Source organism: Palaemon carinicauda, chromosome 39 (genome assembly GCF_036898095.1).
Source record: "Palaemon carinicauda isolate YSFRI2023 chromosome 39, ASM3689809v2, whole genome shotgun sequence".
Lineage (NCBI taxonomy): Eukaryota > Metazoa > Arthropoda > Malacostraca > Decapoda > Palaemonidae > Palaemon > Palaemon carinicauda.
In genome coordinates this window covers 12,546,473-12,560,412 of record NC_090763.1, presented here as the reverse complement: position 1 = coordinate 12,560,412, position 13,940 = coordinate 12,546,473, and the positions used below count along the sequence as shown (strand labels likewise).

General features: G+C 42.9%; 1 protein-coding gene across 2 annotated transcripts in view; it reads right to left on the bottom strand.

Moving 5' to 3' along the window:
- The window catches only part of LOC137631008 (G2/mitotic-specific cyclin-B-like), a 25,974-nt gene extending 12,499 nt beyond the window's left edge, over window positions 1-13,475 (bottom strand). For both annotated transcript variants that reach the window (XM_068362549.1, XM_068362550.1), the window contains exons 1-3: window positions 13,341-13,475; window positions 1,972-2,329; window positions 1,360-1,433 (exon numbers count right to left, since the gene is read on the bottom strand). In XM_068362549.1, coding sequence (XP_068218650.1) covers window positions 1,360-1,433; window positions 1,972-2,329; window positions 13,341-13,346 — 438 coding nt within the window. In that variant the 5' untranslated portion in view covers window positions 13,347-13,475. The remainder of the gene's footprint in view (window positions 1-1,359; window positions 1,434-1,971; window positions 2,330-13,340) is intronic.
- Window positions 13,476-13,940: the final 465 nt, after the last annotated feature.

Genomic DNA, 13,940 nt, shown 5'->3' with positions numbered 1-13,940 from the left:
AACTAGGTAATAGGTTGGCCAGGGCACCAGCTACCCGTTGAGCTATTACCGCTCGAGTTCAGATTCCTTGACTGGCCAGACAGTAATACACTGGGGATTGGTATCCCCCACTCTGGTTACAGCTATTTTTTTCTTTACCTACACGTACACCGGATAGTCTGGCCTATTCTTTATAGATTCTAATTTTCCTCATACACCTGACAACACTGAAATTACCAAATAATTTTTTGCTCTGGGGGCTAGTTACTGTACTGTAATTGTTCAGTGGCTACTTTCCTCTTGGTAAGGGTAGAAAAGACTCTTTAGCTATGGTAAGCAGCTCTTCTAGGAGAAGGACGCTCCAAAATCAAACCATTGTTCTCTAGTCTTAAGGTAGTGTCATAGCCTCTGTACCATGGTCTTCCACTGTCTTTGGTTAGAGTTCTCTTGCTTGAGGGTACACTCGGGGGCACTATTCTATCTAGTTTCTCTAATTTTTTTTTTTTTAAGTTTTTATAGTTTATATGTAGGTTTAATTTAATTGTTAGTTTTTGAAATATTTCAATTGTTCATTACTTGTCTAGTAGTTTATTTTTGGATCCTCACTGGGCTATTTTTCCCTGTTGGAGCCCTTGGGCTTAGAGCATCCTCATTTACCAACTAGGGTTGTAACTTAGCTGCTAATAATAATAATAATAATAATAATAATAATAATAATAATACCGTAGGCCTACCAGGTTCTCTTGCAACAATACCTACTCGAGATAATTTTGTAATCAATCAGACAGCATGCAACTGGATTAAACTAGTGATCAAAACTAGGCAAGCAAAGACTTCTCTTCGACAATCCTGTAACAATTCCATTGGTCTTGCATATTCATAAGCTACTAGAAGAGTTGAGCCACAAGACACTAGAAGAGTTGGAAGTCCTAGGCCTACATGGCTTGAGGACTATGAAATGTGAAATGTGTAATAAGTGGAAATGTGTGATAAGTGGAGATGTGTGATTGCTCAAGATAGAGACGACTGGCGAAATCTAACCGAGGCTCTTTGCGTCAATAGGCGTAAGAGGAGATGATGGTATTGATTTTAAAGCTCAAGATGGAGACGAATGGCGAAAACTAACCGAGGCCCTTTGCGTCGATAGGCGTAGGAGGAGATGGTGATATTTATAATTACCATGTTTTAGTAAAAGTCGATGGCATTGCTGCAACCTACACCACCGGTATTATTATCATCATTATTATTATTATTATTATTATTATTATTATTATTTGCTCAGCTACAACCCTAGTTGGAAAAGCAGGATTGGCTCAAACCTAACACTATAAGTATATTACTGCAACTTTAGCTAAAATAAGGAAAAGTGGAAAAGCTTACCTCTTCGTATTCCCGAGCAAGAAATGGAGTTCTTCTTTGCCAAACTGTCTCGCATTTCTTAAAAGGGTCGTATCCTATGGGAGACAAGTATCAAACTATAAAACCTTCAATTTTCGGAATAAATTCAATACACAAGTTGCAGTTTGGATATGGTTTATCTCGATAACTTCTTCCTCAATGAAAATTATTAACTTTGGTTGAATATAACCTTTTAAATTCAGTTAATGTATGTTTTGTATTTATAGAATTTTTGCACGATTTAACAGCTTGTTAACAAAGAAAATTATCATTTAACAGTTTATTAACAAAGAAAATTATCATTTAACAATTTATTAACATAAAAAATTTTCATTTAAGTGTGCATAAAAGAGAATTATCATTAAACAGTTTATTAACAAAGAAAATTATCATTCAACAGTTTATTACCAAAGAAAATTATTTAACAGTTTATTAAATAAAATTATCATTTAACAGTTTATTAAAGAAAATTATAGTTTAACAGTTTATTAACAAAGAAAATTATCATTTAACTGTTTATTAACAAAGAAAATTATCATTTAACTATTTATTAACAAAGAAAATTATCATTTAATAACAAAGAAAATTACTAACTTGGTACATGTAGAACATGTGTATCAACTTTCTGCTGTTTACCAGATGTTTGTTTAACAGCTGTGTATTTACATCGTTGGGATAAGCGGGAACATCCCTCGCCTAATCTCCTGGCTATCTTTTTCGATCGAAGGTAGATATTATCACTTTCGCTTTTCTTCGTGGTCTTGGTGGCACTCAAGGTAATGCTAAATTTCCCCACCTTCTTTATCTTGGTGGGTTTCAATTCAGTGTTCTTTTGTTTTTCTTTACCTTTAAATCCAATATGATTTTCCAGCCCTTTGCCTTTCCTTTTAAATATCTTACAAGAGTCATTATCCTCGTGGATTGTAAGCTTAAACTTTTTTTCAAGCTTGTTCTGTTTAATTGGAAAAACAGAGAAATTTGAAATATATGGTAGGCCTAAACCTTCTCTCAAGATTGTTCGGTTGTTTAAATTGGCATTTTGAGCGAAGCGAAAAATCTATTTTTGGGTGAGATAGCCATGACGTCCTGATGGAAGGTTCCTTCAGTGGCTTCCTAGGGTATATTTAACTACAGTGGATATTCCCAGAGAATTAAACTAAAGGTTATCACAGAATTCTAACTTCTGGTGCGAGTACCCTAAAGGTTTCCCTCTAGGATATCGTATATCAACAGGGGACGCATGTATTAACACGCCACATAGCTATCTGCACCCCATATAGAGTTAACACTTCAATATGGAAAGGTGGAGAATAACTGGGGAGCCGTTCCATAGTTACACTCATCCGTGGCTGCTTTTGGTACTCGAGACTTAAACAACGGGCGCCATTGCTAAATGACGTCACGTCCGTCCTCATCCTGAGCCCAGCTTCTTGCTAATCTCCATGATACAGCAGGACAGGGCGGGGCCTGAAAGGCTGGACTAGAATAGACGGGAGGGTCCATCAGGACGTCATGGCTATCTCACCCAAAAATAGATTTTTCGCTTCGCTCAAAATCCGTTTTTTGGGCTCAAGCCATGACGTCCTGATGGAAGTGTACCAGAGAATTAATTTATCGTGGAAATTTTCCCCCTTTTTATGCAAGTGCCAAGGGCTTCAAATAGAGGTATGTAACATGTCCTTAATAGAGATTCCGTGAAGAACTAGCTTCCTGCCCCCCTGGCAGAGAAGTCCTGGTGGACCATACTAATATCTCAAAGCGATCATTGAAGAGCTACTCACCCTGCGGAGAGTTCGTGCAGGACTCGGAGACAAGACATAAGGTTAATATTCGGGTAGGAATATTATCAAGCATAGGTAAGTGATTAACATTTACTACACTCCCTGGAGGAGAGATCAATCTGGTCTCGGAGGCAGGACAAAGGTTAATATTCGGGTAGGAATATTATCAAAGCATGAGTGAGTATATAATACAATTATATATATTATTCTTCTCCTTTAGAAAGAAAAGGGTAAATGAAACTATAACAATCGTACATTTCTTAATAAAGAATAGGAGCGGAGAGAGACGCACATGTAATAAAATAGACATTTTATTTCAAAGATTGCAGATTATTGTGATAACAATTACAATAATAAATGTAAAGTTTATTTACAATAATAAAGAATAATGTACATAGAAAATAAAGACTTCAATCTTGAATCTGAAAAGAAATTTCACTTTTAGAAACAAGTTCCAGAGGAACGTCAGTCTTTTTCAAAGAAAACACATCATGCCCTAGAGCATGTGGCACTCATGTAAAGTCTATGACATTTCACCTTGGTAAGAACAGTCTATTAGAAACTCTAAGTGTCCATGAAATCACTGTGTATCACCACAGGGTCAACACAGGCACCCATAGAGTTACAGTCCCAAGTAACTCGCTGTTCTATGCAGAGTTAAACAGCAGGTTTCATAACACTACCTGCGGCTACCACGAAATGTTTAACTTCGTGCACTTGCTTTGCGTAGTGCTTGAAGAAAACGCACGATGATTTCCATCCTGTGAAGCTCTTGAGGCTTTCGAAATCCATACTCTGGAAGAAGTTCAGAGAAGACGCGACTTTTCTAGGATCATGACCTGCCGGTGTACTGTCAGGATCCGCTCTGCGAATGAAGTAGATGATTTTCGCTCTTAGTTGTTTCAATAACAAGTCGCTACCCGATGTTTCTCCTTTGAAGAGTTGTCCTCCACCGAAGTCTGAAGTTCTTCGAAGATAGACCTTAAGACTCTCCACTGGGCATAGAGAGACATCTTCCTTGAGGAGGCAGATTCTCCAAGGGCCCCATCTCTTGGTGGGTAGTTCATTCTTAGCGAGAAACGTCGGATCGGGGAAGAGGGTAAGTTCTCCTGTATCTGCGAATAGGATATGACCCTCCTCTCTTGATAATGCCATTATTTCACTGACTCGGGCTCCCGAGGCGAGAGAAAAAAAGGAAGATAACTTTTTGAGTCAAGTCTTTTAGAGGGCACGAATCGTTGTCCAGGTTAGAGGCAAAATGGAGCACCTTGTCCAGGGACCAGGAGATAGGTTTTGGCAGAGGTGCTGGGCGTAGTCTAGCGCATGCCTTTGGCAATTTATTTAAAATATCACTGGACAGATCAATCTGGAAGGCGTACAGGAGTGGTCTAGTCAAAGCCGATTTGCAGGTGGAAATCGTGTTGGCTGCTAAGCCTTGTCCATGAAGGTGAATGAAGAAGGACATACAAAAATCAATGGTGATTTCCGTAGGATTTTTTGCCTTGACGAAAGAGACCCACTTTCTCCAGGAAGATTCGTATTGCCGTCTTGTAGATTCAGTCTTGTATTCCTCGAGGAAGTCTAGACTTTTCTTCGAGATTCCAAACCTTTTCTTTGCGGCTAAGGAGAGAAAATCATGAGATGAAGGTCCCTGACTTTCTGTGATGAAGCGAAGACAGTCTACTTCTGTACTTGTTGAGAGAGAACTGGGCCCGGTAGGGGGATCAGCGTGGGCTGCAGCTCCAGGACCAGAGGGTACCAATTGCTCCGGGGCCACTTGGGAGCCACTACGGCCGCTGTCCCTTTGAAGGTTCTCAGTTTGGAGAGGACTTTCAGCAGAAGGTTGGGGGGAGGGAACAGGTATATCCTGGACCATCTGTTCCAATCCAGTGACATGGCATCCACTGCTTCTGCTTTGGGGTCCTCGTACGGGGCCCCATATCGAGGAAGTTGATTGTTGTCGCTCGTCGCGAAGAGATCGATCTGAAGTTCCGGGACTTGGTGAGAGATGAAGGAGAATGACCTTGCGTCTAGAGACCATTCCGACTCTATTGGGCTTGTCCTTGATAGAGCGTCCACCGTCACGTTGCGGAATCCTTGTAGATGAACTGCAAACAGGTGCCATTTCTTCTTTTCTGCCAAACGAAAGATCGGAAGAAGTACCTGATTTATCTGGGGCGATCTCGAGCCCTGACGATTGAGACTTCTGACTACCACCGAGTTGTCCAGAGTCAGACGAATGTGGATCGAGGGAGGCGGGGAGAGTTTCTTCAGGGTGAGAAGAACCGCCATGGCCTCAGAGATGTTGATGTGAAACGTCTTGAACAGGGGAGTCCATGTTCTTGAACCTGTCGTTGGTGGGAGTGACCTCCCCAACCCTCCAGTGAAGCGTCCGTGTGGATGTTGATCGATGGAGGCGGGTGTTGAAGAGGAATGGACCTTTTCAGGGCCTTTGCTTCCGACCACGGCTTTAAAAGTGAGCGAAGTCTGTTTGGAAGCCGTCTCTTGAGGTCTCTTCGGGCGATGGATGCGAAACGTCTCTAGACTCCCGCGGCATCCTTTAGCTGTGCGCGAAGCACTGGGTTTGTCACAGAGGCAAACTGTAGAGAGCCGAGGACTTGTTCCTGCTGTCGTCTTGAGATCCGTTTGGATTTTAGAAGTCTTCTGACAGACCCTGCTATTTCCTTCCTTTTCTTCTGTGGAATGGAAAGGCGGTGTGACTGAAGGTCCCAATGGATTCCCAACCATTGGAACTTCTGAGCTGGAGAGAGGCGAGATTTCTCGGCGTTTATCTTGAATCCCAGATGCTCTAGGAACTGGGTGACTTTGTTGCAGGCTCTTACAAATTCTTCGGGCGATGTCGCCCAGACTAACCAGTCGTCTAGGTAGGCCATCACTTGGACGCCCTGAAGACGGAGCTGTTGGACGATGGCGTCTGCCAGCTTGGTGAAGATCCGTGGAGCCACGTTGAGCCCGAAGGGCATGGCCCTGAAGGCGTAACTTTTCCTTTGGAGTCGAAATCCTAGGTAGGAGGAAGCGTAATGATTCATTGGAATGTGCCAGTAGGCATCCGCCAGGTCTATGGAGACCGTGTAGGCCCTTTGAGGCAGAAGGGTCCTTATTTGTTGCAGAGTCAGCATCTTGAATTTATTGTTCGCAATGAACTTGAGAGGGGATAAGTCTAGAATGACACTGAGTTTGTCGGAGTCTTTCTTGGGAACGCAAAATAGTCTCCCTTGGATCCTGGTTGACTTTACCCTCCTGATCACCTTCTTGTTCAAGAGTTCTAGGACATATTCTTCCAGGAGGGGGGTTGACTGTTGGAAGAATTGCTGGAAGGCTGGGGGTGGTTGAGTCCAGCTCCAGCCTAGTCCCTTCTTTACGATGCTGTGTGCCCAGGGATCGAAGGTCCAACGATCCTGGAATTGGCGGAGTCTTCCTCCCACCGGAAGCACTTAATTGCTTCTGGTGTCACGAGGGTTTGCCACCTCGGCCGCTAGCTCCCCTTCCTCATCTGCCTCTGGAGGGACGGCGAGAAGAATCTCTGCCGGAGCCTCTGCTTGAGCCCCTACCTCTGGGACGAAAGGTGGTAGAGTGTTGCTCATACGCAGGGGTGAAGACCGGTGACTGCGACACCACCGGTTGGGGGACCAACTGAAAGGTCTGTTATGGCTGTGTGGCCACTTGGGGAGTAGCGGTACCCGGAAACTGTCGTGTCTGGTGACGTTGCTGGGGTTTCGGCTTCTGAGTTTTCCTCTTAGGATGAGGGCCATCATCCTGAGAGGATTTCCTCTTTCTTGACATGCCCCACTTGTGGAGAAAGTTCCTATTCTCCGTGGCGGCTTTGTCTACAATCTCTTTCACCAGAGAAGATGGGAAGAGATACTTGCCCCAGATATTGGAGGAAATCAGCCTCCGGGGTTCGTGTTTCACCGTCGCGTTGGCGAACACGAATTCACGACAGGCTCTGCGAGCCCTAGTGAAGCTATATAGGTCCTTTGTCACCGTTGCCAAGTGCGATTTGGCTAGGACCATATAAAAGTCCGGGACTCTAGTATCCCCGGCCATAAGTTCCAGCTGTACCTGGTGGGACAGCAACGCGGCAAGCCTCTCCTTCGTATCCTGTTCCCTACGAAGGAGTTGATCATTTAGCCTTGGGAGGTCCTCATTAAATTGACGACCGGCTACGTCAGGCGCTAGTTTCCCTACCGTGAAGGTTGACTGGATGTCTTTCCAGTGCCTATCATTGGGAGGAACAGTAATGGAGAAGGGTCTGCACTCCTCCAGTGCAGGGCAAGGTTTCCCTTCTTCCACTGCCTTTAAGACCGCTGTGAAGGCCTTTTCGATGAAGGGGAAAGTCGCAGCATTTGGCGCAACGAAGGTTGGATGCTTCTTGCTAAGCGCCGCCATCTTGGAGTTGGTGAAACCCCTACTCTTCACCGCCTGGGCTAACATAGCTTGGGCCTTCGCGAGATCGAACACGATAACCTCCTTCGGTTCGGTCTCTTCCTTTGAGGCTGGTTTGGACCTGAGCCGGACGTAACAGTCCGGATAAGCCTCGAAATTCGGGAAGAATTCCACTTCTTCCAGCAAGATAGAGCCAACCCTTTCACTGATGTAGATTTTGCCAGTTGTAATTGGCATATGCTCGGCATATCTCCATGGGTTCCAAGCAAGTGGGGAGGTCCTTAACCGAAATCCTTTTCGGTTGTTTAAGACTAACGAGAGTCGTCCGGAATTGCTCCTGGGTTTCTCGTAGCTTCTTTCCATGAGGGCTTCAAGCATCTTGAAGACCACCTGAGTGGCCGATGGAAGAGGGTCCGGGGTGGCAGAAGTCGAAGGAACAGGTTCCTCGGACGGTGCAGGAGTTGCTGCGGGAGTAGGAGCAGGAGCGACCTCGGTCTCCGAATCAGGGTATTCCACCTGATCTTCCTCTTAGTCGAGTTCCTCGCCCATGAGGTTCTTCTCCGTTTCTTCCGACACTTCCGACATACATTCCACGTTATCGGAATCTAGATGGCACTCATGCATGGACTGGGCCATGACAACATCAGGTTCAACCACGATCTGGACGGTGGGGATCTGATCACGGGGGACCACAGAGTCTTTGGATGCCTTTGGGAAAAGCAAGGCCCTCAAGTCTTCGTTGGGAAGACGGTCCGGTGGCGTTCTTCTGGAAGCCACGCACCCATTTGCGTAGCTTCTCTCTAGCGTTGTCCCTTGCCTCCGCAGGAGGAGGATCGTCGAACGCCTCGACCAAACAACTCTTGCAGACTGTGCAGTTCTGCGGGTCCCAATACTTCAGGTCGCCTTTCTTGGCGGCGCAGGGGGCGTGGGTCCGGCACGCCTTGTGCCCGTAGAAGTCCGGGCGCTTCACCCCGCAGAAGTTGCTCTCACACTTCATATACTCCTCCTGTAAAAGAAAGATCATGAGTACATTTAAGGCATAAGAATGACTTACATTACTCTAAAATTAAGATATCTTAATCTAAATTCTTTTTTTTTAACATTAAATAAATTACAAGGCATTTTAATGCTTGAGAATAATGAGCGGGAAAGGAAGCAGATAGACACATACTTGTGAATCCCGCCCAGTCGGTTACCGTAACCTTATCTGTAGGCAATTTCTTTTGTGGCCGAAGGTCACAATGAGGGAATCCATATGGATAAGCCGAGCTATGCTTCTAAAAGAAATTGCCCGCAGAGTGTAGCAGGGTCTGAGACCACTCAGATCCCTGGAGGAGAAGGGGTATAGGAGAAACCCCTTATTAAATGTAGGTTCCGGCAATCGACTGCACTAAGATACCCAGAGTAAGCTGGAATATTGTAATGTGCAATCAAATAGCATAGCCACAATCTTGGATGGTAAGACAATACCTATATAGAAGTGGCCAAGCCATCTGGCTGCAGTATTTTGACTGTCGGCATGTTGCCGGCAGGCACGGAAGGGGTGCATGTCCCTTAACGTCTCAAGAGGGTGCCGGCAGACCGACGGCACGCCGGAGGCCGGTCCTGCAGGGTGGAAGGCATCAAGGCAGACACACTGAGTATCTAAAGTATAATACCATCGTGGCAACCGCCGGCACAGCGGCGGGTCGTCGGCAGGGGGCAGCGGCTCCGGCAGCCGAAGGCTGACAGCATGGTGAGCTTTGGATCAATTCATAAGATAGATATGTATATGGTTGTATACCTAGACCGCCGTCAATCAATGCCGGCATGCCGGTGGTCGACTCCGAAAGTCGGCCGGCTGTTACTAGGTAAAAAGAGGGGTGGGACGTCGGCTGTATGTCGACGGAAGGCGGCAGCCTCCGGCACACGGAAGGCTGACGTCTTAGAGGGGGGAGGCATCTTATGAAAGAATGTCACCTGAGGTAGTGGCGGCTATCGCCGGCAGTAGAGGCGGCAAGGGACCGTCACCAGGATAGAAAGAGAGAAAGGTAAGGAGGGATGGGAGGGGTAAGATCCCATACCTCTCCGGCATCCCTCCAGAGAGAGTGCACTCATGATAGGAGTGGATACTCCTAGCATCCGGCGGCAGGGAGCCGGCAGTCGGCCGGGTGCCTGGGGTAACCCAAGGGAGGGTTAGAGGGCACTCAAGAGGGGGGAATCCCCCGCCGGCCGGACCGCCGCTGGCAACCACCCCCATAGAACGCTATGAAGGGTATGTGTACCAGAGCGGCCAGCTCAGCAGGAGAACAACTAACCCTACCACTCCACCCAAGGGAGGAGTTGTAGGACTAAGGACAGATGTGTGTAGTCAAGCCTACACCAAAGGGATAGGTGGGGAGGGGGAAGAAGAGGTCTTTCTATAGAGGAGAGACTGTATGAGAACGGCCACCCAGGTAAGGGAGAACGCTCCCTAACCTAGGTTAGGTAGCCCAGAATGAGAACGGTACAGGTGTACCGTCTCAAACTATAATAGGGCAGAGTCAACCCCCAGAGCTTAACCTAGAGAAGGAGGGCTAACTCCTAGGCTAGGAAAGCTTGAAAGACACCTCGCAAGTTGCAGGGAGGAAGGAGTAACCCAACCAGGTGCAACTGAGGAAGGGCAGAGCCCTTCCTTATTTCTCGGTCACGACCCTAAGGGAGGGTCATTCCCTTAGGGTAGGCAGAGATGCGATAAATACTCTGTTGTAGACAATATTCCCCTATATAGAAGGGGAAGCAAGACTACACAGAGGGAATGCCCGCATGCAGGGGGATAGGGAGCATATAGGGGTTCCTACATTAGGTTAGGATGGAATGATACACAATCAACACAGTCCCCTGTATGGTCCCCGAAGGCGAAAACACTTACATCACAGTCAATGGTATGTTTAATAATGCCACAATCTTCATAACTTAACCTAGGAACACTGGTATATATCATGCATGAAAACAGGCACTAGGCTGTCCAGCCTAGGGGACAAGCTAGCGATCTAGTATGGGGTTGAACGGCGACCAAGTCTGATGAGCACTAAAACACGATATAAGTATTTCCTAGCTATGAAGACTAAATAACTAATAATATTAATTAGTTAAATGACCGGAGTGGGCTGTTCTGGCTAACTAAATAAAGCATGCAACATGAACAGCGACGCCATAAAATGGCGCGTCCGGTATCGGCACAGCTCTGCCACAAAACGCAATATTTTACAAAAAGTAGAAGTTACTTTACGGCTAGAGCTTATTTAAACGATACTGGGACCTGGTACTCAACTTTCCAGAAGAAGGCGAGGCTGAAGGTAGCGACATAATGGCGATGTAAGCTGATGAAAAAAGCACTTAGGGAAAATCCGACTTAAGCAAGGAGCTACAGGCAAAAGGATGAGGACGGACGTGACGTCATTTAGCAATGGCGCCCGTTTGTTTACGTCTCGAGTACCAAAAGCAGCCACGGATGAGTGTATCTGTGGAACGGCTCCCCAGTTATTCTCCACCTTTCCATATTGAAGTGTTAACTCTATATGGGGTGCAGATAGCTATGTGGCGTGTTAATACATGCGTCCCCTGTTGACATACGATATCCTAGAGGGAAACCTTTAGGGTACTCGCACCAGAAGTTAGAATTCTGTGATAACCTTTAGTTTAATTCTCTGGAATATCCACTGTAGTTAAATATACCCTAGAAAGCTACTGAAGGAACCTTCCATCAGGACGTCATGGCTTGAGCCCAAAAAATAGAAATTTAAAGTGGACGGTAAGCCTATCTTTCAATTTTGCTCTGTTAATTAAATTTGTAGAAGGAAATTAGAAATTTGAAATGGATGATAGGCCTAATTCTTTCAAGCTTGTTCGGTTGTTTAAATTGGCAGAAAAAAAATAGAAATTTAAAGTGGATGGTAAGCCTATCTTTCAATTTTGCTCTTAACTAAATGTGTAGAAGGAAATTAGAAATTTGAAATGGATGATTGGTCTAATCATTCTCTCAAGCTTGTTCGGTTGTTTGAATTGGCAGAAAAAAAATAAAGAATAAAGTGGATGGTAAGCCTATCTTACATTCTTGCTCTGTTAATTAAATTCTTAGAAGGAAATTAGAAATTTGTTATGTATGGTAGGCCTAAACCTTCTCTCAAGCTTGTTCGGTTGTTTAAATTGGCAGAAAAATATAAAAATTAAAGTGGATGGTAAGTCTATCTTTCAATTTTGCTCTGTTAATTAAATTTGTTGAAGGAAATTATAAATTTGAAGTGAAGTGGATGGTTGCTTATGACTAGAGTTTCTCAACTGCTAGTTCTGTTTAAATTTGCCCAAAATTAGAAGTTTGAAATTATGGCAAGCCTAAACTTTCATGCAAAAGGAAATTAGACAATTGAAAAGTATGGCAAGCCTAAAGTTTCAAGCTTATTCTACTTAAATTTACGGAAGAAAATTAGACATTTAAAAACTTATGATCAAGAAATTTTTTTTGTGGTAGTCAACTATAGGTTAATGATTTAGAAATTATCAGGACAGTTTAAATAGTAAATATTAAAGAAAGAATTGTCTAATACCTTGACTGAATTATGCATCAAGTTTTGTTAATAATTGCTTCTAAATGACCTGTAGAAATGACCGTTGGGAAAAGTATAAAAATGAGTCCATTAGCGAAATGATTAGCTCTCAATTCTATATTTTTTTAATTAATTACATATGGGGAGATTTTAGTAAAGATTTTACAAGAATAAGGAACCTATAGTTTATTTTATTTTATAGGTAGGCCTATATATAGGTCGTCAGGTTAATACATAGTTTGACTGGTAGTGACATGTGACAATTGCTAGTTTAGCAAGAACTTATTATAACGATACGAACTTCATAGGTTTTTTAAATTCCCTAATAAGACTAAAACCTATGTCAAGTTAAAATATATTGTAATTCCAGCTCTGATAAGATGCAAACAACAATGAAGTTTAAACAAATCATTATAGTTAAAGTACTTGTACCTACAAAGTTTTAAAATCATAAGCACGTCACAAATATTTTCTTCTAGTTCATTTTCTTTCACTTTACACCTATAAAGACTACCTAAAACTACACTAAAATTGCCGTGCATAACATAACATAAGCCTTTATAGTAAAATGACATTTCACAGATACGAATAAATGTGACAATAATAATAATAATGATAAAAAGATATACAAAGCCGTATTGGTGTACACAAAGGCCATTCAGATTTCCAAGCAAGACAAGAAGATACACGGAAGAGCTATGACGGGGTAAATGTTATGTTATAAAACCACTCGAGTATTGCAAGAAAAAACTATAATCAAGAGATGAAAATTTAGATAAATTTGAAAATATCACAAACCAGTAAATCAACCGGAGATCATTCATCTGTAATACTCCTGGTAGCTTTTGTAGAGTGAACTACAGGAATCAGAATCTAGAATTCTGGATTTTTAAAAAGTCATAAGTTTCATTTTTACACCAACAGTCAGATTTAAATTAACATTAATTCACTGGCTGAAATACTAATAAATTCCAAGGCAACATAGATAAACCATAATTAAGATTTACACACTTTAACACTATAATTACGATTTATTTTTCCCTTTGTTTCACCTCCAAGGATGAAAAGCACAGAAACAGTTTGATTAATACAACTCTCTCTGTATCACTGAATCTCTCCAGGAAAACATTATTAATCCATCATAATAAAATTCACGACACATTGCACATCAGAATACGTAAACAAAATCTATTGAAAACCAAATCCATACCGCCATTTTCCGGAAACAATATACTGTAGTACTAATGTAGTCACTTGTTTACAGACCACCCGAATTTCAAAAGTTTTGCAAGGATCGTGGAGTCATGAGGCCTAGTTCAAAAGATGTCCTGAAGTAACTTTATCTTCCCTGCGGAGAATTTATGATACATCTTAATTCAGTGTTATTATTATTATTATTATTATTATTATTATTATTATTATTATTATTATTAGTTGGAAAAGCATGATGATATAAGCCCAGGGGCTCCAGCAGGGTAAATAGCCCAGTGAGGAAAGGAAACAAGGAAAAATAAAATATTTTAAGAACAGTAACGACAATAAAATAGTAATTTTCTATCTTTTGATTTTATGAAAGTAGTAAATAAAGTAATGATAGAAATTTAGCAGACTTAGAGTATGCTCATGATGCTGTCCTTGTTAGCAGAAAACCACAGGATTTGCAATGCTTGCTTACCAGAATGCATAAAATATCACACGAGGTTGGGCTGAAGATAAATAGAAGAAAGACAGAGATGATGAGAATGTAAAATGCAATGGAAGATGAAATATCATTGGAAGGAGAAAGGATTAATGAGGTATAATCATTTAA